At 40.4% G+C, this 25,284-nt stretch overlaps 1 protein-coding gene across 1 annotated transcript in view; it reads left to right on the top strand.

Annotated features, from left to right (window-relative positions):
• Atrn (attractin) overlaps positions 1–25,284 on the top strand; it is a 134,945-nt gene that overhangs the window by 12,678 nt on the left and 96,983 nt on the right. The window contains exons 2-6 of the mRNA XM_055610688.1: positions 14,226–14,309; positions 15,865–15,978; positions 22,440–22,568; positions 23,625–23,830; positions 25,018–25,186. Coding sequence (XP_055466663.1) covers positions 14,226–14,309; positions 15,865–15,978; positions 22,440–22,568; positions 23,625–23,830; positions 25,018–25,186 — 702 coding nt within the window. The remainder of the gene's footprint in view (positions 1–14,225; positions 14,310–15,864; positions 15,979–22,439; positions 22,569–23,624; positions 23,831–25,017; positions 25,187–25,284) is intronic.

Below are 25,284 nucleotides of genomic sequence, written 5' to 3'. Positions count from 1 at the left end.
AACAGATGACCCCATAAGTTTTGGTTCTGGGTTGTTGACTATTTGGGAGCGGTAGGAGGTGTGGCCTTGCTGGAAGAAGTTTTGTCACTGGGGTTTCCTTTGTACTATGAGGTTTTCAAAGACTGATGACATTTCAAGTTAACTGTCTCTGTTCCTGTTTTTGGATAGAGGTGTGAACTCTCTGTTGCTCCACCAGCCTATTGCCTGTTACCTCATGGACTGTTATCCCTTGGGCACCATAAGCCCCAGATCAACCTTTTCTTACATAACTTGCCTTAGTCATGGTGTTTTATCACAGCAATAGAAAAATACCTAAGAGAGCCATCATGCCTGTGTGTGTTTTTTTTTTTTTTTAATTTGGTGCTAGGTGTGCCAGGCAAACATTCTACAAAAGCTACACCCTCACTCTTGTATTTCAAGCCTGTAGAAGAGATGAAAAGATTAACAAGATGAACAGTTGTGAACTTACCACCTAGTACTGCTGAATTTCTTTCCTATTACTATTCTAAGTGGTAAATATTAGAGATCTCAGTCAAAGACCCGATGTCACCCTTCTGTAACTCTATTCTCTTTACTATTTTTCTGATAGCTAGTATATGACATTATGCTTATTTCCCTTGCATGTCTCCACTTTTCTGTGTGTATATGCACATAATAAAAACATACACCTCTTAGTTTGTAACTAATACCTTCCTTCTAAAAACAAGATCATGTTTTATTTTATTATTTATTTGTTTTTGAGACAGGGTCTCATACTTGATGTATAGACCAGGCTGGCCTCAGACTCAGAGATTCTACTTGCCTCTGACTACAGGGTGTTAGGATTAAAGGCATGTGCTACCATACTGGCATGTTTTTACATTTTATAAAAATTGTAACAATTTTTCATCATAATGATACACTTAAGGGTTGTCTGTACTCATATATAGCTCTAGTTGATTCATAGTTAATAGTCATTACAAAAGAATTCCAATTATCTACCACTCTGTTTATGGTCTACATTGTACATAGCAAGTTCCAGGCCAGCCACGGCTATGTCATGAGATCCCATTTCAAAGGAAAAAGAAAGCAAAAAGAGAAAAGGAGGAGGAATGAGGGAAAAGGAAGAAAGGGAAGAAAAGGGGAGGGGAGAAGAAGGGAGGAAAAAAGAAGAGAGGGGAAGGAAAGGGATCTCTTTGGGGTTGGAGAGATGGCTGACTATCTTTTTAAAAATAGCTACTAGGTCCAGAAAGACGGCTGAGCAGGTAAAGGTACTTGACACCAAGCCTGACAACCTGAGCTGAATCCCCATAACTCACACAGTGGAAGGAAAGAACCAACTCCCAAAAGTTGTTCTCTGATCTCCACACAAGTACCATGGCACACTCAGTCCCCAGCAAATAAATAAACATGAAAAATATTTTAATTATATAAATAAGTGCTGGTAGAAAGTATCTCCAACATACCTTACTCAGTAATGACAGAGAAAGGAAAGCAAGGTACAAGCCAGTGAGTTGATTATACCACTTAATGTAGAAACCCTGGAAGAAAAGGATATAACATTTGTAATGTCTTCCATAAGATGTTAACATGCATGTGTATATACATATATATGAATATATATGTGTCATAAAAATATATATTACAAGGCTGGAGAGACTGCTCAGCAATCTTGTTGCCCTTCCAGAGGACCCAAATTTGGTTCCCAGCACTAACTTTGGGTGGCTCACAATGAGCCTGCAACTCGAGTTGCAGAGGATCCAACACCCTTTAAAGCCGCCAACAGTACCCACATGCTCCCATAGGTCTATACTTTCACATAACAAATTTTTTAAATATGTGAAAATAGCTGAGCATGATGTCACATGCCTTTAATTCCAGCACTTGGAAGGAAGAGGCAGTTTGATTTCTGAGTTTGAGGTCAGCCTGATCTACCTAGTGAGTCCTGGGATAGTCAGAGCTACAAAGTAAGACCCTGTCTCACAATATTAAAGAAAGAATGAAAGAAAGAATATATACTACATTCCCATAGTTTACTTAGTTGTATAGAAAGTAACAACAGTGATTGATTAATCCAAAAGAAAATATTCAACAAAACGACTGGTGGTCATAGGAAAGCAATTTTCATTAGGTTCTAGAGATCCACCTGCTTCTGTCTCTGGATTGTTGGGATTAGAGGTGTGTGCCATCACACCAGACTCAAGACCCCTTTTAAAACAAACAAAACAAAGCAAATCTTGCTTAGAAGTGCAAACAAACATCATTTTATATTATTTACGGGTCAACCTTTAGGAATAAGTTCTCAGATGCTGTACCAGAGGATATGTACATCTAAAGTTTTGTTGCATGTTGCCAATAGCTTTCCGCACAGAGATTGTTCCAGGTTTGTTACTAGCCTCTATTAACTTTGTCTTAAATTTCATGACAGCTTTCAGTTTTTGTGATGCTGGAAATTGAAACTAGAGCATCATGCACACTAAGAAAGTGTTCTGTAACAGCTAAATAGGTGCACAGGCAGAAACTTTCAATTGAGAATTTTCCTATAGGGTTTATGCTTTTTGTCTTATATTTTAGAGTTGTTTCTGTATTGACCTTGTAGAGATCTTTTCTTTTTCACATTCTGATTGTCCACTTGTAATGCATTTCTATGAATTATTTGTTTCGATGCCCTTACCTAGTGATGATAAAGTATCTTATTAAAGATAAGCAATTATCTGAGTTCCATTTATATATTAGCCTGCCTGCTTTCTTTCTTTCTTTCTTTCTTTCTTTCTTTCTTTCTTTCTTTCTTTCTTTCTTTCCTTCCTTCCTTCCTTCCTTCCTTCCTTCCTTCCTTCCTTCTTTCTTTCTTTCCTTTTTCTTTCATTTGTCTCTCTCTTTCGAGACAGTATTTCTCTGTGTAGCCCTGGCTGTCTGGAAACTCATGCTGTAGGGCTGGCTCTGAATTCGATCCACTTGTCTCTGCCTCCCAAGTGATGGGATTAAAGATGTGTGGCACAGCTGCTTGTTAAGGTTTATTTTTACTTCTGTGTGTTTGGGTATTTGCATATATATGCAGGTGCCCAAGGAGGCCAGAGGCGAGTGATGGATCTGGAGTTACAGCATTTGCGAGCCACCAGTATGGTTGCTTGAACTTTGGTGCACTCTTAGTCACTGAGCTATAGTTCCAGCCTCATCTTCTTTATCAAAGATGTATAAAAACTCCTTTAGAAGGATTTTGTATGTGTTCATTTGTTTAGGTCTCATGTATTTCAATAAATCTTTTTTTTTCAAAATTGTATGACATTTGTTAGGTTTATTCCTGGGTATGTAGTTTTGTTGTGATTATTATAATCTAATTGATGGGTGTAACATGCAAGATTTGAACTTTACTTACTATTTAATTTTGATTATTTTTAGATGAATTCTTGTGTTGGCTAGGATGATCTTCCAGAACTTGAACTATACAGTCTTCCTACCTCAGTCTTTTCCATTGTCTGGCATTACAGGCTGAGGGGTTCAATCATTTATTTATTTGTGTGTATGTGAATATGTATGTATGAGGGCATGCATGTTTGGAGGTACATGTTTGGAGGTCAGAGGACAGCTTTCCAGAATTGCCTTTTCTTTTCCAACATGTGGGTCCTGGGGATTGTGAGCCTTGGGGGGGAAAGTGCTTTTAGGTAATGAGCTGTCTAGCCTTCTCTCACCTATTTTTGAGATAGGATTGGACTGTGTAGCTCATAGATACATGTATGTTTGTATGTATGTGTGGATGGATTGATTTGTATGTGTGAGTGTGTGCATACTGGTGTGTGAGTATGAGTGTCTATGTATGTGCATGGAGGTCAGAAGAAGGCATGGGCTATCTTGGTCCATGAGTCTTTGCCTATTCCTTTGAAGCTGAGGTTGCAGAATGTTTGTGGGCACGCCTGGCTTGATAGATGGGATCAGAACTTTGGTCATCATGATTGTAAAGCAAGTATTCTTAACTGCTGAGTCATCTCCCAGTTCTTCAAGCATGTTTTGGCTTTTATTATCTCATGGTGTTTTCATGTAGATTTCAGAAACATTTTGGCTGTTTGTGGTCGGGAATATTGAGGACAGTACACCTGGCCTTTCGTTCAGTGGGAAGAGAATTGGGAGGCTTTATAATGTCAAGACTCCCACACCATGAACATACCCTTCCTTTTGTGCTGAGGGTGGAGCCCGCGCCTGTGTGTGCTAGGCAGGCTCTCTGGGATTGAACCACATTTCCAGCCCCAACTTTTTAAAAATTAGTTCTTAATCTGTCTCAGTAAGATTGTATAGTTGTCTGTGCTGAGGTGTTATATATGTCAGAGTACTTGACATTGTTTTGGTGTGGTTGTAAATCATAAATTTTTATTTTCTTTTTAAAATCATATGTGTTTGTGTATTTGGTGGGTGTGTGGAAGTCAGAGACTAATTTTTAGAAGTCATTTCTTCCCTTTCACTGTGTGGGTCCTGAGGATTGAACTCAGGTTTTTGGATTTAGCAAATCCAAAGATTTGCTATTGAGTGCTATTGAGCCTAAGATTTCATTTTTATTTATGAGTAATTTCAATTGATCTATTCTCTTGTCTTCCCCTCTTTCTCTTCCTCCCTTTTTGTAGTTAGCCTGGACTACAGAGTTCACTCTGTGGGGTGAGGAATTTACCTACCTACCTACCTACCTACCTACCTACCTATCCTACCCACCCACCCACCCACCCACAAAACAGTGTCTCTGCATATAGACCTAAGTGCTAGGATTATAGATGTGCACCACCGCAGCTGGCTGAGGAAGTTGACAGAATGTGATAAAGCATGGGGATTTGTGGTCGGTCAGTCAGTATTGTTGTAGCATGGGCCTCTCAGTCTGGGGACTTGGGGCAGAGATGGAAAGGTGAGGCAAGTTGGAGTTGAGTTTTGATGGGCTTTGTATGCTGTGCTAAGGCAAGCGGAAGTTCCCAGGACATTTTGTCAGGGTTAGAATGGTCTTTGAGGAAGATGACAGGTGCCCCTGAACTGCCTGGGTTAGGGAGTTGGACTGAGTCATCAGTTACGAGACCTTTGCTGGGTGAGAATGGGAAGACTTTAAATCAGGGCACTGGCACTTGCCCTGGGGTGAGGGGAGGGATGCAAATGAAAGCAGTTTGTAGGTGAAATAGATGGGGATGAGATAAAGGATAAGTTTGTAAGTTTCAGAATATAGGGTAGATGATGACAAAATGGCTTTATAAAATTCCTACAGGCCTGTGGTTGTAGCTTTGTGGCCAGTGTTTGCCTAGCCTAAGCAAGGCCAGCGGCTTGATCTCCAGTGCTGTGAGGGAAAGAAAAACTAAAAAGGAGGGGTTTGGTGACTTGAGTTTTGGATTAAGATTTGCTTTTGATTTTGGAATAGGAGATTCCAAGCGGATCTAAAACATGGAGCCTAGCGTGGAGTTGAGGTTACTGGCATTAGCTACAATAGCTAGGCTATTGAGTAGCTACAATAGCTAGGCTATTGAGTAGCTAATGCCAGAAGCAGTAGGTGAAGTCGTTAAGTGGCAGTGGGATTACCTGTAGGGGCTTCAAGGAGTCCTCGTCTGGACGGCTGCAAGGAGAAAATAGAGGATTTTGGTGGAGGCATTCAGTATTTTTTTTTCTTTGCTCTCTTGAGGTAGCTGATTTCTTAATTGAGGGAGCCATATCACTTTGTGGCGTTGTAATTTTGGATGAGTACAGTGGAATGTCTTGGACACTAAAGTGCACATTACATAATTGCAATTCTATATCACTTGTAGTACTTGTATAGTACTGTAATTTAGGTTTATTATTACTAGTTTTCAATGATTATGACATGTTTCATCTGTTGTATTTTAGGGCCGTTAGTCTGAGGACATTTTCACGATGAATCTTTTCACTGTATTTTTATTGTAAAGAATTGTATCAAGGGCCAATGAAATGGCTCAGTAGGTAATAACTGCATGCCATGTAAGCCTGCTGACCCGAGTTTTCTATCTGTAACCGATGGCGGAAGGAGAGAACTCTTTCCCAAAACCGTCCTACACCTCTGCTATCCACACCCCACGGCATGAGCACTTCTGAGTACATGCACAAGTACACGAACGCAAGCACACGCATGTGATAGCACATGCACATACTAATGAGAAATAAATTAAATTTTATAAAGGATTATTTTCAAGAAATTTAATGAAAGGCAAGGGGGTTGTGGGGTATGTACCAATGGCAGGAAGTGGGGTTAGCATTCACAAGGTTTCAGGTTCAATCACCATCACCACTTCCAAAGGTAAAACTTGGGGATGTGGAAATACTTTTAGTATTAGTGCAAAAATTCAGTTGCTTAGGTGTCACTGTAGGAATGAATTGTCCACTTTGTATTTTGGACAGGGTCTCTCACTAGGACCTGAGGCTTGCTGCCTAGGTTAGGCTGGTGGGCTGTCTCCCCCAGATTCCTCTTGTCTCTGCCTCGCCAGCGTTGGGACTACAGTGAGTACTACTGTGCTGACTCGTCCCATGCCAGCCTGACACAGCCGCAGTCATTTCTAAGTGGCAATCTCAGCTGAGAAGATGCCCCAACCAGACTGGCCTGCCTGTAAGCCTGGGGAGCATTTTCTTCACTAGTGATTGATATGGGAGGCCCTGTCCATTGTGGTTGTCACCCCTGGGCAGATGGTCCTGGGATGTATAAAAGGACAGGCTGAGCAAGCCAGGGAATATAAGTTTGTAAACAGCCTTCCAGTCCTGGCCTTTGCATTCATGCGCTGCCTTCCTTGGGTGATGGGCTCGAAACTAAAATGAAATAAACCTTTTCCTCCCCAAGTTGATCTTTTGTCACAGCTGTATTGCTCTGATAGACCTGAGAGTGTTTTTTGGGAGGATTGTGCAAGGACTATGCAACTTTGGGCTAGAAATGCTGTTTAATGCTCAGAGCATAGTGAGCTGTTCTGTGGGAAATTGGAAGATAATGTTGAGGACAATGCAGATGATGGAGGCCTGGCCCATGAAGTTTCAGAAAGTAGTTAAAGATGCTAACAGGGCCATTTGATATTTTGAGTTGACAACCACAGAAGTGAAACCTTTGCTTTATTGAACAATTGCTACTGCTCAGCTGGGGCTGCAGAATCATCTTTGCTTAAGAAGAGACCTTCATCATCGAGGCAGAGTCTTCCAGGAAGTGTTTTTTCAGAGTCAGCACACGGAAGCTGTAGTCTAGAGGAGACAAGGCTGAACCTCATGTTGGCAGTCAAACGTGGTAATGTGTTAAGACTCCCATAAGTGACTGATTTTGAAGGCATGAAGGGGTCATGGAAAGCAGCTGAGGCTTGACACCGTGCATGTGCAACCTCAGGTGATGCTGAAGCCCTAGGATTGAAGGGGTCATGGAGAGACATTAAGGCTCAGTACCATAGGGTAGAATCAGTCCCTAAAGAGAGCCCAGGGGAGGTGTTGGTGAAGGTGCAGCCTGTTGCAAAGACCCCAGCATTTTAGAGATGTCAGTACAATGGGATGCCCGTTGTACAATTACAGCAGTAGGTATGAAATGGAGCCTGTCTGAGACTAGTAGGCACGTGTGGGCTGTGACAAGCCCTTTGGAGCCTAGAGGATTGTGATTCCCAGAGGGCTGACATTGAACTTCACACTGTTGGACTTTGGGTTTGATCTGGTTGTAACTGTGCCATGGTTCTTCCATCTTGGAATAAAAAAGTGTGTAACTTATTTTTTATTTTGCAGGAGTCCACAATTAAGAAATTTTAAAGAGACTTCAGATTTTGGAGACACTTTGGAGTTTCATAGAGATTTTGGACATTTTAGAGGTGCAGGTGTTCATGCAGATACAGCACAAATTATACAAATAAGTAAAATAAAAAGTCAGAAATAGCACAAATGAGTGGCTTAATTTGGCAACTCAAAAATTTGGAAAAACAAAAACAAACCAATCTAAGCCCAGTTGGCTGCAAATAATAATACTTAGAGCAGAAATAAATGAGTTATAAACAAAGCTCAACTGCCTTCTTTTTTTCATAATCTTTTTTTATTTTTATTAATTACAGTTTATTCACTTTGTATACCCCCCTGTACCTCCCTCCTCCCCTACCAACCCTACCCTCTCTCTTCCCCACCCATGTTCCTCTCCCAGTCCACTGAAAAGGGAGGTCCTCCTCCCCTTCCCTCTGATCCTAGTCTATCAGGTCTCATCAGAAGTGGCTGCATTGTCTTCTTCTGTGGTCTGCTCCGCCCTCGGGGGGAGGTGATCAAACAGCAGGCCAATCAGTTCATGTCAGAGACAGTCTCTGTCCCCATTACTATAGAGGCCACTTGGATACTGAACTGCCATAGGCTACCTCTGTGCAGGGGTTCCAGGCCATCTCCATGAGTGGTCCTTTGCTGGAGTATCAATTTCAGAAAAGACCCCTGTGCCCGGACTTTTAGGATCTGTCACTTTCCTTGTGGAGCTCCTATCCTCTCCAGCTCTTACTATCTCCCACTTCTTTCATAAGATTCCCTGTACTCTGCCCAAAGTTTGGCTATGTATGAGTCTCAACATCTGCCTCAATATCGTGCAGGGTAGAGTCTTTCAGAGGCCCTCTGTGGTAGGCTCCTGTCCTATTCCCTGTTTTCTCTCTCCTCTGATGTCCATCCTCTTTGCCTTTCTGAATGGGGATTGAGTATCTTAGCCAGAGTCGTCCTTCCTGATTAGCTTCCTTGGGTGTACAGATTTTAGTATGTTTATTCTATATTATATGTCTAGTATCCACTTATGAGTGAGTATATACCCTGTGTGTCTTTCTGCTTCTGGAATACCTCACTCACTCAGGATGATCTTTTCCAGTTCCCACCATTTACCTGCAAATTTCATGATTTCCTTGTCTTTTTTGTTGTTGTTGTTGTTGTTGTTGTTTTATCACTGAGTAATATTCCATTGTGTAGATGTACCACAATTTCTGTATCCATTCCTCAACTGAGGGGCATCTGGGCTGTTTCCAGCTTCTGGCTATTACAAATAAAGCTGCTACAAACATGGTTGAGCAGATGTCCTTGTTGTATACTTGAGCATCTTTTGGATCTATGCCTAGCAGTGGTATAGCTGGATCTTGAGGAAGCACTATTCCTAATTGTCTCAGAAAGCGCCAGATTGATTTCCAAATGTATAAGTTTACATTCCCATCAGCAGTGGAGGAGGGTTCCCCTTTCTCCACATCCTCTCCAGCATGTGTTGGCTGGAGATGAATAACTTGAGTTATTCATCTTAGCTATTCTGATGGATGTAAGGTGAAATCGCAGGGTTGTTTTGATTTGCATTTTCCTGATGACTAAGGACGTTGAACATTTCTTTAAGTGTTTCTCTGCCATTCGATATTCCTCTATTGACAATTCTCTGTTTAGCTCAGTACCCCATTTTTTAATTGGATTACTTGATTTGTTGCTGTTTAACTTCTTGAGTTCTTTATGTATACTGGATATTAGTCTTCTGTCAGATAAAGGGTTGGTGAAGATTCTTTCCCAATCTGTAGGCAGTCGTTTTGTTTTGATGACAGTGTCCTTTGCTTTACAGAAGCTTTTCAGTTTCATGAGGTCCCATTTATTGATTGTTGCTCATAGAGCTTGTACTGTTGGTGTTCTGTTCAGGAAGTTGTCTCCTGTGCCAATGAGTTCAAGGCTCTTCCCCACTTTTTCTTCTAACCGATTTAATGTGTCTGGTTTTATGTTGAGGTCTTTGATCCACTTCGACTTTAGTTTTGTGCAGGGTGATAAGTATGGATCTATTTGCATTTTTCTACATGTAGACATCCAGTTGGACCAGCACCATTTGTTGAAGATGCTATCTTTTTTCCCATTTTATGGTTTTGGCATCTTTGTCAAAGATCAGGTGTCCATAAGTGTGTGGGTTTATTTCTGGGTCTTCTGTTCGGTTCCATTGATCCACCATTCTGTTTCTATGCCAGTACCATGCAGTTTTTATTACTGTTGCTCTATAGTACAGCTTGAGATCAAGGATGGAGATACCTCCAGAAGATCTTTTATTGTAGAGGATTGTTCTAGCTATTCTGGGTTTCTTGTTATTCCATATGAAGTTGAGAATTTTTCTTTCAAGGTCTGTAAAGAATTGTGTTGGTAATTTGATGGGGATTGCATTGAATCTGTAGATTGCTTTTGGTAAGATGGCCATTTTTACTGTTAATCCTGCCAAGCCATGAGCATGGGAGATCTTTCCATGTTCTGATATCTTCTTCTAATTCTTTCTTCAGAGACTTGAATTTTTTTTCATACAAGTCTTTGACTTGCTTGGTTAGGGTCACACCAAGGTACTTGTATGTCTTATGTGGCTGTTGTGAAGGGTGTTGTTTCCCTAATTTCTTTCTCAGCCTTTTGTCTTTTGTATACAGGAGGGCTACTGATTTTTTTGAGTTAATTTTGTATCCAGCCACTCTGCTGAAGGTGTTTATCAGCTGTAGCAGTTCCCTGGTAGAGTTTTTGGGGACACTCAGGTATACTGTCATATCATCTGCAAATAGTGATACTTTGACTTCTTCCTTTCTGATTTGTATCTCCTTGATCTCCTTCAATTGATCTTGATCTTGAGATCCTTGATCTCCTTGATCTTACTGCTCTAGCAAGGACTTCCAGAACTATGTTGAAGAGATATGGAGAGAGTGGGCAGCCTTGCCTTGTCCCTGATTTCAGTGGGATTGCTTTAAGTCAACTGCCTTCTTTACCCAGTTCTTTTTGTTTCTTATAACACCTTCCTCTTGTGGTGTTACAGCCACCCCAGGCCCCAAACTCTTGACTTAAAAAAAAGCTTCCTAAAAATGAGTGCTGGGGAGTTGGCCCAGGAGATGGCTCAATTAGCTTGTTGTGTAACCACAACTGCCTGAGTTTAGACCCAGAACCAACAGATGAGCTGGTGTGATGGTGCACACCTGTAACCAGTGCTGGAGGTGGGTTGCAAAGGTAGCTGGGTGCCAGGGGCACACTGGCCAGCGAGTTTTTGAGCAAGGGTTGCCTGTCAGAGCTGTCCCGTGCTGGGCTGAAATGCCTGAACCTTTTAACCTTCAAATATGTGGGCCCTCCTGGGAAAGGCATGACCTGTGCTAGTGTAGTCCCTGAAAGACAAACTAATGACCGTGTTCACTGCCGTAGCTGGCAGCAAGTCTTTCCTTGAATAGGGATTATAGTTAGTATGCCTTCTTGTCTTTCTTAAGAACGAGAAAATATTTCCTGGATGTCATTTACAGACTTGTCTCATGTCTAAGTATTAGGTTACACGCTATGACAAAGATTAGTAATTATCCTTTATAGCCATTGTCGACTTTTCTAGGAAAGAGAATCCTGGGTTTTGGGTCATCTGTTACCACATCTTGGATAGTAGCCGTCTTGTGTGTGTAGATAAAGATATATGCTGTACCATTGGCTAATGGGTATGTGTAGAAATTTCGTGTTTGACTTAGGAGAGGGTGTGTTCTTTGTTTTCTTTCCCTCCTGTACTGGCTAGAATTGGTCTGTTTAATCTTAGGAGCCTGAGGAATGATTGTGACAGAAGGTTAAAAAACATCACGCTGCTGACAGTTTATGAAGTTGCCTTACACATTTTGGGGTGTGCATTTTTGGGTTTCATGTTTTAGGTCAGCCATTACTTGTTAGATATGTTTTTCTTTTTTTTTTTTAAGGCTTTTTTTAAAAATGTTTTATTAATTACATATACAGTGTTCTGCCTGCACGCCAGAAGACGGCACCAGATCTCATTATAGATGGTTGTGAGCCACCATGTGGTTGCTGGGAATTGAACTCATGACCTTTGGAAGAACAGCCAGTACTCTTAACCTCTGAGCCATCTCTCCAGCCCAGATATGTTTTTCTAAGTATATTAGAACTTAACTTTAACTTAACCTTAACTCTGTTTCTAGTCATTAGCAAGCTCCACAGGGAAACAGGGTTGTTTGGACAAACGTTTGTGGGGTGGTAGATGTTGACTGGTACACAGATACCTGAATCAGGCGAGTGCAGTGGAAGAGAAAGAAAGAAAGTTGAGGGAATTGGGAGGTCAGGTTTTGTCGTGGTCTTAACTGGTGGGCTGGAAATGTGTGGATGCTGATTAGTGAAGAAGTGGTCTGGTGTATTGCTTATCTCTGTGGGGGGAATTCTCACTGGAAAGGAGGAACTGGACTACGGGATAGAAAGAGACAGTGGTTGGGTAGGGTAGAACGCATAAATTTTACATTTTGTTGGTAGTAGGGGCCAGAGGAATGGTGGTTAAAGTGGGGCAAAGGAAAAGATTGTTAATGGTGAGATTAAGAAATGAGAGGCTGCTAGGCAGGGTGTCACCAATACGAAGTCTCAGCATTAGGGAGGTGGAAGCAGGAGTTTGTAACTGGGTTGTTTTTTTTTTTTTTTTTTTTTTTTTAACTACTTTTTTCTTTCATTCCTCGCTTCTCCACCCTTATTAGCCCTCTAACACTTGATAGGATAGAAAAAGACGGGAAAGGAGGCAAAGTATTGTTAGATTGCTTCCTGCTGATTAGGGGTGTTAAGTTCCTTGGGGGCAAATTTGATCTTTGCTGTCAGGCTATTTAATTTCTTCTTCTCATTTCTTTGTGCATGACTACTTGACAAACAACAGCCAACAACAACCAGCCAACAACAGCAACACTGCCCAGCATTTCTGTATCCTCTGAAAAGTTCCCAGAATTCTAATGGTCACACACTTGCAGAAACTAATCTGCAGCTGGTGAATATCACGCCTCTACTTGAGCATGAGGCAAACCATAGTCAGCTGCTGTGAAGCAGCCTCAAAAACAAATTCCCACAAACAAGGGAAACTGGGTTTTAGATAGATCCTCTTAGATGTTAATGTAAATAACTGGAAGACCGTGGATGATCTGCTGATATCCTCACCGTCTGAGGAAGGAGAACAGCAGTGTTGGCAGCTACTCTGAAAGTAAGGGTGAGGGCACAGCAAATGGATGTATGCATTTTAGAGAGCCTGACAGCTGATGCAAGAGCAGACAATAATCTAGGGTGGAAATGAGGGAATAAATAGCACCTTTATTGTATATTATTTTCTGTGTATCCAAAGGTACTTGACACAAAACAGAAAAAAGTAAGTTGAGAAAATATATCTTAAGAAATTACACCCATGGAAAGATACTCTTTCTATAAAAGAGCTGTTAAATGTTAATCTGAAAAAGAAAGTTAGCAAATTGAGCTTTGGCTAATGGATATAGCAAAATGTCATCTTATTCTGTTTTTTTTATGTATATGGATGTTTTGCTTGCATGTATATGCTTGCACCATGTGTGTGTCTGTCGAAGTCAGAAGAAGATATCAGATCTTCTGGAATGGAGTTACAGATGGCTGTGAGCTGCCATGTGGGTGCTGAGAATTGAACCCAGGTCCTGTGGAAGAGCACTCAGTTCTCTTGACCACCAAGCCATCTCTAAAGTTTCTTAATGTAGAATTTTTATTTACAAAGGAGAAAATTTGTGATAAAAACATGAGCAGATTGCCAAGCATCAGAATTAGTGGTGTCAGATATTAATGAGATACCAGATATGCCTAAGACATGAACACGTTTTAAAAGTATGAAAATCCAGACGCTCTGTCAGGTTAGAAATATAGGTTCCGATGCACACTTCTATGGCCAGGTGGTAAGTGGGCAGTCACCTCAGGTGTGGTGAGTCTGGATGGGTCTTTTGGTGGTGTGGTCATACTGCTGTCTCCTGTGTTGCTGTTTTATCTGTACTTTGCTTGTAACTGTGGTTATGTAGCTTTAGCTCTTCAATTAAGAGTTTAAAAGCTTTATCAAATATTTGTGGCTTTTAAATCATTCATTTGTTCGTTCGTTCGTCCAATCATTCCTTTGAGATATAGTCTTACCCTATAGTCTAGGCTGCCCTGGAACTGTCTAGGTAGCTCAGGCTGGTGGTCTTCTTGCCATAGCCTCCTAAATTTTCCTATTGCAGGCATGAGCCAGACCACTCCTGGCTTTTATAGCTATTTTTACTGTACGAAGTATAATTTTTCCTTTCATAACTAAAATGATGTAGTGTTTTGTTATTGCTTATTCCTATTGCTTTGAATGTTTGTATCCTTTATTTGTGTGGCAGATATGTATTTCATCTGTTTTGGATGTAATTGTCCAGTCATTTTCTCCTAGTTTTAGTGCACACTGTTGTAGCAATCTAAGTTGTATTATGTTTTAGCCAAGAAAGATAATACTGTATGAAAATCTGACTGACTGAAAATTTTCTTTATTTAAATTTCAGACTAACTGGATCTTCTGGGTTTGTAACAGATGGACCTGGGAATTACAAATATAAAACAAAGTGCACATGGCTCATTGAAGGAAAGTAAGTAATGACGGCTGACTTTATTTTAGTGCATTCTAAGAGCCTAGTGTAGCATACAGTGTTAAGTGTGTGTTACTGTTGTTAGTGGGCGCAGGCCTCCCTGTGTAACTCAGGCTCCCCTGCAGTTTTGATCTTGTTGCCTCTTTCTTCCAAGTGCTAGAGTTGTTGGTGTTTTGCGCTGCTGCCAAGCAGCTTCTCATTTAGAAAGTGGTTTGCTTTTTAAAATTTACCTTTTTGGGGGCTGGGAAGATGGCTCAGTGGGTAAAGTGCTTTCCAAGCCATCCTGGTGACGTGAGTTTAACCCCTGGATCCCACACTGGAAGGCTGACGATTGGAAGTAGTCCTCTGACCTCTACACGTGTGCACCCACACACAAACACTAAAATAAGACAATTAAAAGGAAATTTTATTTTTTAGGTGTTGGGAATTGAACCTACTACTTTGATAAGCAAGTGCTGTACTGTCAAATGACCCCTTAATTTATGTTTTTTTAAGTTCCAAGTTGATTTAATACTACAAATGAATTATGTATATCAGAAATTTACGTTTTAATTCTAATGTTTTAAAAAATCACTTAAAATACTTTTAGTGGTTTGCTTTATGTAATAATGCTATTGTGTTATTTTTCCTGAGCATTGATTTTTATTATCAGCAAAACAATAAATCATTCATCAAAATAACTACCATGGCTTATTTCCCTGGTCCTCCTGTCCTTCTAGCAGTCTGTCTTATCTTTTTTCTCCTTCCTTGTGCCTGTCATTTAAGGCAGCATTGCCAAAACATTTTAGTCTTGGAACAAAACTTCCAAAATTCCAAATAACTCTTGTCTATTTGTTGTGTTTCTCTGTACTCTTTGCCAGGTTAGATACTAAAACCAAGAAATATTGTTTATTAATTCATTTACAAGCAACAATTATAACCTACCATGTTAGCTGAACAGCTTGCCTTTTTTATTGAACTGTGACCACACTGGAAAGCACTGCCTGGTGTGGTGCTCACTGGGTAGACCAGGCTGGCTTTGTGCTTCAGCAGAACTCCTTCTCTCATTCCTGAGCACTAGTGTTATAGGCTTGTGCCACCGCAGCCCGAGAGCTGTATGCAGTCTAGGCAAGCGCTCTATCAACTGAACTACGTCTCTGGTCATAAGTACAATTTTTACTGAGGAAAAAATTCCTTATATTTAAAGAAATTTTAAGAATGGCATTGTTTAAGATTTCACAAATCTGGCTACATCATATCTTTTTTATTATTTTGTTATTTTTTAAAATATGTAATACATAAGCAAACTTAAATATGAATAGGACAGTTCTAGATGAGAAGGAAAAGTTAAATATTTGAGAGAAAAATTGGTAGTTTTATCTATTTTGGAAAGTTTCAGGGATTTTTGTCCAGATGCTGAGCATAGTAAAATATGAAGGTGGGGCTGGAAGATTTGAGGTGATCATGGAAGTTAGCAATTGTGGAGAGTATGGAAACATGGAATGGAGGGAGAATGTTACTGATACATTTGTTAATGTTATGATGATTATTACAAATTACTTAATTATTTTTCTAGGCCAAATAGAATAATGAGACTTCGTTTCAATCATTTTGCTACAGAATGTAGCTGGGACCATTTATATGTTTATGACGGAGACTCAATTTACGCACCTCTCATTGCTGCCTTTAGGTAAGCTCAGCTATCACCTGCACTCTGAATTTGTGTGTCTCCAGCATGGAGTCCATTCTGCATTTACTCGTATTATTCCATAACCTTTATCTCATGGAGTAAGTATTAGTTCTGATCCTGGTATGCTGCTCCTCACTTGGGTGGGTCATTTTCTGTGTGTGCTTCTATGTAGCCAAGGTTAGCATTGAACTTCCAGTCCTCCTGCCTCCACCTTCCAAATGCAAGGCTTGCACCACTGTACCTGACTCATTTCAGGGTCTTGAACTGTAAAGTCTTGGTAATATTATTCCATTTACCTACTGTTTGTAGTGGTAGTGAAGTTTACATTAAAAAATTTTAGATTATTGGATAATATTTCTATGACAAGTTTAAATCAGAAATCATGTCTATCTTGCGCTTGTACATACATCATTGCATAGGCCTTTAGAAATAACTTGTTGAATATGTGTACAGTTCTCTCTGTGCATATGTATATGTATTTGTGTATATTTGTTATTAGGGATGGGAGAAGCTTTTTTGGATACTATACATGAATTGAGCAGTGGTTACCTCTTGAGAGTGAGGAACTTGTTAGTTTTGTTCTGTGAATCTTTCCCTGATACATCTATATTATTAGGTAAATAATGTAATTTTGTCAGTTATATATAAGTTGTACTGAATTTCTGCTATTTTAGTTTTTAAAAAAATCTTTGTATGTGTGTCCACAATGCATATGTGTGTACAGTGGTGTAAATGTAAGGTTGGAGCACAGCCTCACTTTAATCATTACTTTCCATCCTGTTTGAGACAGATTCTCTTTGTTGTTTGCTGAGTCCTATTCCCCGGAGCCGCAGTTAAGGAGAGTCTCAGCTGCCTGACATGGGTACTGGGAATCAACTCTGGGCCTCTGAAGAGTAGCAAGTGCTCTTAACTGATGAAATCGCTCTACAGCCCCATTTCTAGATTTTTTTTCTTCAAACATTTTAGTTCCTGTTTTGTTTTGTTTTCTTCTATGGTCCTGGATGGCTTGGAACTCACTATGTAGACCAGGTTGGTCTTGAACTGACAGAGACCACCCGTCTCTGCCTTCCAAGTACTGGAATTAAAGGCACTCATCACCATACCTGGCAACTTAAATTTTCTGAAAGTTTATTACTGCATGTGTGTTGGCGGGGACACGTGTACACATGTGGAGATCAGAGGACAACTCTGTGGAGTCTGTTTTCTCATGCTACCCTTATACGTGTTCCAAGGATTGAACTTGCGTCACTTGGCTCCCACGTAAATGCTCTCACCTGCTGCGCCATCTCCCTGGCCTTTGTTTCTTCACTTTAAAAAGAAATCAATTCAACAAATATTTTTCTATTCTTCCCATGGTGGTAGTCTACTTGAATGTCACATGGTGAGGGAGGGCCTCAGTAGTACATGAGGAGGTGAAGGCCAGATCAGGAAATGAGTTCTCCACCCTTTTTGCTGCTGTAGCTCTCCAGTAATTATTTGAACTGAGAACTTAAAGGTTTCACTTAACAGAGGCAAAGAGCAGGCTGTGCTAAGCATTTAAAATGGTTTTGGCCATGTGTTAAGCATCTGTCTGTCTGTCTGTCTGTCTAACATTTGAAATATACCTTGCATTATGGCAAGAGGCACCTCAAACTATAACAGAAGCACAAAACTAAGTATGATATTATAATGATACTACTTTATAGGAATTTATCTATATATGCATTTGTTAATCAGAATTCATGGAGCTCCTTTTATGTGACTGGACTTTGAATCAACTATCCATAGCCAATACAAGAATATGAGCCAAGCCGGGCGCAGTGGCACACACCTGTAATCCCAAAACTCAGGGAAGCGGAAGCAGGCGGATCTCTGTGAGATTGAGGCCAGTCTGGTCTACATGAGTTCCAGGCCAGGCAGAGCTATATAGTGAGACCCTGTATCAAAACCTTAATTTATGGCATACTTGAATGTTAATTTCATAAAATTATAGTGAAATAATACACTAAAAACCTCACCTGAAAATCTTTAAGCACTGATAATGCCAAATACTTTGTGTATCTATCACTAAAGTGATAATGCCCATCACTTAAACATTTTGTGGTGTGGGTTTGGAGATACTTCAGCTCTTAAGAGCCTTTGTTGGTCTTGTAGAGGACCCTGGTTCAATTCCTAGTACCCACATGGTAGTTCATAACCATCCATCACTCAAGGGGCTCTGATGCCTTCTTCTGACCTTCACAGGCACCAGGTGCACACATGGGGCAGACATACATGTAAGCAAAACACTTAATGCACATAAAATAAAAAATAAACACATCTTTAAAAATATATTGTGGTTCTGAGAGTCCAGCCTGAAGCCTTGTGCATGCTGGGCAGGCATTTTACTACCAAGTGACATCATCAGCTGACAACTGCTATGTTTAAAAAACTGAACACCCCCTAACATACGCGCGCGCGCGCGCGCGCACACACACACACACACACACACATACACACACACACACACACATCTTAGTTTATAGTGGTTTTCTCAGGACTTCCATTGTACCAGTAATATGCTGGATAGAAGAATCAACACATCCAGAAGAAAGGCAGCCTAGCAACAGATAGTTCATCTAAGGTACATGATAATAAATAAAAGAGGATTCAGAAGGTAATTTATCTTTACTGTGGGTCCTGTCTGAGTTGTTGTGAGAACTTGATAGATCATTCAAGTGCTCTAAACTTCAAAACTGTGTGGTGGCTCATACTTTTAACTGTAGCAGCATGGGAGGCTGAGGCAGGAGGATTTCTGGGAGTTCAAGGACAGATTGGGTTTAACAGTCTAAAACATAAGATGAAGATACTGTGTTAGTTTAATCTGTGTTAGATCTGGTTTTGCTGTAAGCTATAAAGTTTAATTTGCTTCTAAACTATTTAATCACATTTGTCCTTTTGGGTTTTTTGTTTGTTTTCTGAAACAGGGTTTCTTTGTGTGTAGCCTTGGCTGTCCTAGAACTTGCTTTGTAGGCTAGGCTGACTTTGAACTCCCAGAGATCCACCTGTCTCTGTCTCCCAAGCGCTAGGATTAAAGGTGTGCGCCACCACACCTGGCACTGTGATGGTTAATCTTGTGGAGCTTGGTTGGATTGAGAGGCACCTAGAGTTCAGATGGTACATCTGTAAAGTCATTAGCTAGGCTGGGGAACTATATTAGTTACTATTCTGTTGCTGTGATAAAACTCGATGACCAAGTCAACTTAATATTTGTGCTTATAGTGCCAGAGGAATAAGAGCCCATGATGGTAGAGCAGAGGTAGATGGCAGAAGCAGCAGCTAAGAGCTTAAATCTTGAGCTGCATGTAGGAGGCAGAGGGCATATTGGGGATGGCCGAAGGCTTTTGAAACCTCAAGCCCAGCCCCAGTGATACTCCTTTTCCAACAAGGCCACACTTCCTAACCCTTCCCAAATAGCCAACCGGAGGCCAAGTATTCAAATGCCTGAGACTCATGGAGGACATCTTAGTCAAACCACTCAGGGACCTACCCTTAATATGAGCTGGGTTTTCATAGGCTGGGGCCCAGCGTGAATTAAAGAGGAAATGGAAGAAAACAAATAGATCTGTCTGTGGGCTGCTAACTGCTGTAAGCTGAGGAACTTCCCTGCTATACAATATCTCCCTGTGATGATGGTCTGAAATTTAGAAACCAAAATAATATTTTTCATAAGTTTTGTTGTTTACTTTTTGAGCAAGATCCGTGTAGCCAGGCTGGACTTAAACTCATTGAAGCCAATGATTACCTTGAGTCCACCACCCCTGGCTCTCTGTGCCTGTTGGTCCTTAAGTTGTTTTTATCAGGTGTTCTGTCTGACTAATACAGTAGCAAATTTACACAGCACAGTTGGCGTGCTGTGTACAGGGTGTCCCTCAGATGTTTTCAGGGTTTCCTTGTTAGGCTGGGACAGTTATGCTAAGTTTCAGGTTTATGAGGAAAACACTTAGGTGATTTCTCAAAGTGGTTCCAAGGCTAGATGGGTGGCTCACTTGGCAAAGCATGAAGAGCCATGAGCCCAGTAGCATCTGTCTGTCTCCCCAGCACCTGTGTGGGGAAGAAGGTGGTAGAGGAACAGGTGGATTCCTAAAATCATTGACTGGCCAGCTTAACTGAGTTGATGTACTTCAGCTTTGAGACACCCTGTCTCAAAAAAATAAAAAATAATGGAGCTGGAGTGATGACTCAGTGGTTAAAAGCACTGGCTGCCCTCCCAGAGTACCCAGGATTGAATCCCAGAAAACACGTGGTGGCTCACAACTACCTGTAACTCCAGTCCCAGGGATCCTTGCTTTTTCTGGCCTCTACAGGCAGCAAGCACACACATACATGCAGGCCAAATACCCATACACATAAAATAATTTTTAAAAAATAGTAGGGTGAGCAATGTTAGGAGAAAGACCCCCAGCATCCCCCTCTGGCCCTACACACATGTGCACATGTGCGTGGGTGCCTGCACTAACAAGTATATACAGTGCCCCTGCCCCAAAGTTCCGGTCAGTGAGCTCAGGTTCAGCGGGCCACCCCACCTCAGGAAATGAGCTGGGCCATGTGGTGGCACATGCAGGGAATTCCAGCGCTCATGAGGCAGGGGAAGTGGCTCTCTGAGGTAAGGGCCAGCCTGGTTTGTGTGGTGAGTTCCAGGCCAGCTGCATGGTCTACATAGTGGAACTCTGTCTCCAAAAGAAAAAGGTGGGGAGTGATTGAAGAAGACACCTGCATAACATCTTCTGCCTCTACATGCATGCTCATGTGTGTGTCCCCCACTTAGATCCGGATAACATGCATACACACTTTCCCGTTCCCACACAAAGTAAGTGAACAATCCCATCTTCTTCTCATGTTCATGTCCTGCTTATGTACTCTAGTTACTTTCATGTGTATTCATCTGAGTTCACATAAATGTACAGGTGCACTGGGCCAGTTGTTTTGCTGTGTGCCTCCCTCCTCTACCTATGGTCTTCATGAGCTCCCTGTTAGTCTTGCAGATCTTTAGTGACTCATTTAATCAACTCCTATAAATGAGCAATTAAGTGATTTTTAATCAGTTGCCATCTGAAGAGTGCTGTAGTAGGATTCTTTGTGTGTGTGTGTGTATGTGGAAGTATTTCTTTTACAAAAAGAATTACTAGGTCAGTCATTGAGCATTTAAGATGTGGATCATAGCCCTGAAATACGAATTTACCTGGTGTAACCTTCAGAAAAATGAGGAAACTAGGGATTGAGTGAGTGAAAGGGGGAGAGTAATAAAAGATGTTTATTCATTGAAGAAAGTTGTATGTAAGGAGCAAATTACATGGCCTTTGGTATTGCATAAATGTGATTAGTGGTATGATTGTAGTGAATTAATAATGGCAGAAAAGATAGGAGCAAGTAAACATGAACACTTACTAACCTTGGGAGTACATCGTTTATTGACTCAGCAAGATCAACATCATAATCTTCCTTGCTGTTGGTAAGGTGAGGTGAGGGTGGACGCTTTCCTTCTGTATTGAGATTTCAAGTTATCACACACTCACACATATTTACATGGAACTCACTGCGCAGACCGTGCTGGTCTCAAACTCACAGAGATCTATCTGTGTCTGCTTCCAATTCCATCCTTCTAGCCTCCAATTCCATCCTTCCAGCCTCCAATTCCATCCTTCAAGTTGCATATATCTTCTGGAAAACAAGTTGGTACGGCATTACGGGTAAAATATCTTAAAAATGGTAGTTACTGATTCAGTAATTCTTCATATATCACATGAATTCAATATTTTGAATATTACTACCTACTGGGCTCTTTTTGGGATCCTAGGGAGAGCTTTTGGAGCCTTCAGTGACAGAAATGTGTGATGTGTATTACTTGTAAAGTGGAACATTAAACTGCTACCAATTGAGCAAAGAAAATACATCTGAAAGTTAATAGTATAAGAATTATAGTTTCAGTTCCCTTTTCTATTTTTATTTGTATATAAAACATTTATTTATAAAGTATATTTAAAAATAACATATATACATTACTAAATAAATAAAATATATAAAATGTTTTCTCTTTCAACAGTGCATGTTTGATAATTATTAATTCATAAAGTTTGTTACTTATGTGATTGTAGAGACTTGAGAGTATCATAAAAAGTTCTATAGCAGCAGAAGAAAACAGAGTCATTGATTTTGAATCTTTTTAGAAGCTGGGCATGGTAGCGCATGCCTATACTCCCAGTACTCACTGGATGGAGGCAGGTGGGTCTGTGAGTTTGAGGCCAGCTAGAGTTACATTTAGACTCTGGATTGGAACAGAGCAGTAATATCAAACAAACAGCAACAACGATAACAGAATAAAAGAAGCATAGCAGGCTCAGGGCTGTTCCTCAGCAGATCCAGACCTGGCTGAACTCTGGTTGAAAGCTGTATAGACGAATTCTGTTGAAACTGCTGTAATTTGCTCTGTGTTTACATTTCAGTGGCCTCATTGTTCCTGAAAGAGATGGCAATGAGACGGCCCCAGAGGTCACTGTCACTTCAGGTTATGCACTGCTGCATTTTTTCAGTGATGCTGCTTATAATCTGACTGGATTTAATATCACTTACAAGTAAGATATTTATATTTGATATTTGTGATGTTGATATTATTCAAAAGACTTTCAATAATGCTAAAATATTGGGGGGCTTACAGCGAGTTAAGCACCTTGCTAAATATTAACATGGACTTTGTTATTTAAAGTTCTTTTAAGAATTCAGTAAGAGGTAGGCACTGTTTTTCTCTTCATTTTATAATTGAGGAAACGGGAGCTAAACGGTAAAATAGCTAACAATGTCAGCTCTATTGGTTGGGACCACACTTTCTAGATCTTGTCACTGAGCATCTCCTAGAAGAGAGAGGCATTCTTCCTGCTGATGAAAGAAAATGTCAGGAGTTTTGCTAAGTGAATTCAACAAAGACTAGAAATGTCTCAGTAATAATCATTAGAAGAAATCTGTATTCTTCAGCTATTGTAATAGTTCACTAATGCACTCCTTTAAAAAGTCTGAATTATGTCACTTCAGAGTGTCTCAATACTTAAGTTATCTTAAGTCCTGTTATGAGACACAGTTAAACTCGAACATGAAGTTGACTGCTCTTCTCCATCTGAATTTAGTTGATAAAAGTTGCTGAAGACCCTTAACTACATCACTGGAAAGTAATCTTAAATTGAATCAATTCCCAGAAACTTTACAGAGGAATGTGCAGTGAATATGTTGACAGTTCACTGGGCCCCTTTTCTTCCCGTTTCCCAGCCTTGACTTGGCACGTGTAGAACTCCTTAATAAAGAGCTACCAGAAAGAGTCGGATCCTGGTTCCCAGCCATGAGCCAAGTCTGAGTGATTTTGCACAGATCTCCATTGTTTTATAATTTCTCCAGCTTTCTGAGTTATTTATTCTTTCCTCTTCATATGCGAATCCAGCAGGGTTGACTTGATTTCATTGCTTAAACCTTGGGCTCTAGCTACATAGAGCTCAGTGAGCACACTGGGGCTAATTGGTAAGTCCTGTAGATATACTTGCGAATGAACCGAAGACAGTCAAGACCCACCCAGACTAGGTGGAAGGAAGTTCTGCAGTAGTTGAATTGTTGCTTTGTTGACTTATTTTCTCCTGTCTTTGTAGTTTTGACATGTGTCCGAATAATTGCTCAGGCCGAGGAGAATGTAAGAGCAGTAACAACAGCAGTACTGTTGAGTGTGAATGCTCTGAAAACTGGAAAGGGGAATCGTGCGACATACCTCACTGTACAGACAATTGTGGCTTTCCTCACCGAGGCGTCTGTAATGCAAGTGACATCAGAGGGTGCTCCTGCTCCCCCCACTGGCAGGGTAGGAGCTGCCTTTTCAAAGTCCTTTCATTCACAGAATGAATTCTAGTTTACTGAGCTGTAAGAGAGCTTATTTTAGCAGCTGTATACTTTATGTCAATCTTGCATCAGATGGCATTTAAGCATCACCTCCCTTTATTCAGAGTCTTTAAGTTGTACATGTATGTGGTTGTTAGATAACCTTAGAATTGTTGAAAGTTCTGACAATCCTTTGCAACTCATTCATGAACATTAGGGAACATGGTCTCACCTTAGAGAAGCAGAGAACCAAGCTGAGAGGTGGACAAGAGCCAGTAATAACACTGTTCCCTAAGAAAACTTGATTGTGTTCAGAGAAGATCAGCACCATTTAGATTCTTACTGCTGTCACCACACAAATGGCATATTAATGAAGCTGTAGGGGATTCTTCAAAGTCTTGAGGAAACAGCCATCATTGGTTTAGTGATTTTTCTATGCTTATTTCCTCAGACATTTTTATTTTGAAAGAAAGTGTTCATTTAAATGTTTTAGTTTGTCGAGTTTAGTTGACATTAAGGAGTTAGTAGTTGGCATTTGTGAGTACCTTCCTCTTTCAAGAGGTCATAGAAGAGGCCGAAGTTCTCTCTTGTTCCTCTCATCTGTTCAGCTCCTAGATTTTGATTTTTCATTATATTTTAACCCTAAGGTCTTTCCACTTGAATTAATAACCGCTTGGTCTATCCTTTCTCCTAAGAACTGATTAAGCAAGATTTTTACTACTAAAAAAGTTTAGCTGGAATGTTGCCAAGTCATTAGAAAGTGTGTGCTATTACATTTTATTAGGAAGCAATTGCTTTTGGTCAGTATCTTGAGTTAGGTTCTGAGCAGATAGCTTATTGGTTAAGAGTACTGGCTACTCTTTCAGAGGACCCAGGCTTGATTCTCAGCACCCATACGGCAGGTCACAACATCTGTAACTCCAGTTCTAGGGGATCCAATGCCTTTCTCTAGCCTCAGTGGGTACCAGGCATGGAAGTGGTACATAGTCATACACATAGGCAAAACACCTATATGTGTAGAAAAATTTAAAACTCCACAAATTAAAGATGTTTGATACTTAAGTGCTAAAGGAAACACTATTTAACTCTTCTTTACATTTAGATTAGAACTTTGCATTCTGTAAACTTTTAGGCTGCATTTTGTGAAACTATTTTTTTTTCCCCTATTAGGTCCTGGATGTTCAATTCCTGTGCCAGCTAACCAGTCTTTTTGGACTCGAGAGGAGTATTCTGATTTAAAGCTACCCAGAGCCTCTCATAAAGCTGTGGTCAATGGAAATATAATGTGGATTGTTGGTGGTTATATGTTCAACCATTCAGATTACAGCATGGTTTTAGCGTAAGTGGTTTTATAATTAAAAGTTTTTTTATTATTGTTACTGATTATATATATATATATATATATATATATATATATATATATATATATATATATAT

The sequence above is a fragment of the Psammomys obesus genome, unplaced genomic scaffold (assembly GCF_907164565.1).
Source record: "Psammomys obesus unplaced genomic scaffold, mPsaObe1.curated_primary_1811, whole genome shotgun sequence".
Taxonomy (NCBI): domain Eukaryota; kingdom Metazoa; phylum Chordata; class Mammalia; order Rodentia; family Muridae; genus Psammomys; species Psammomys obesus.
The sequence above is the reverse complement of the archived record's forward strand: the minus strand, read 5'-3'. Positions and strand labels throughout refer to the sequence as shown.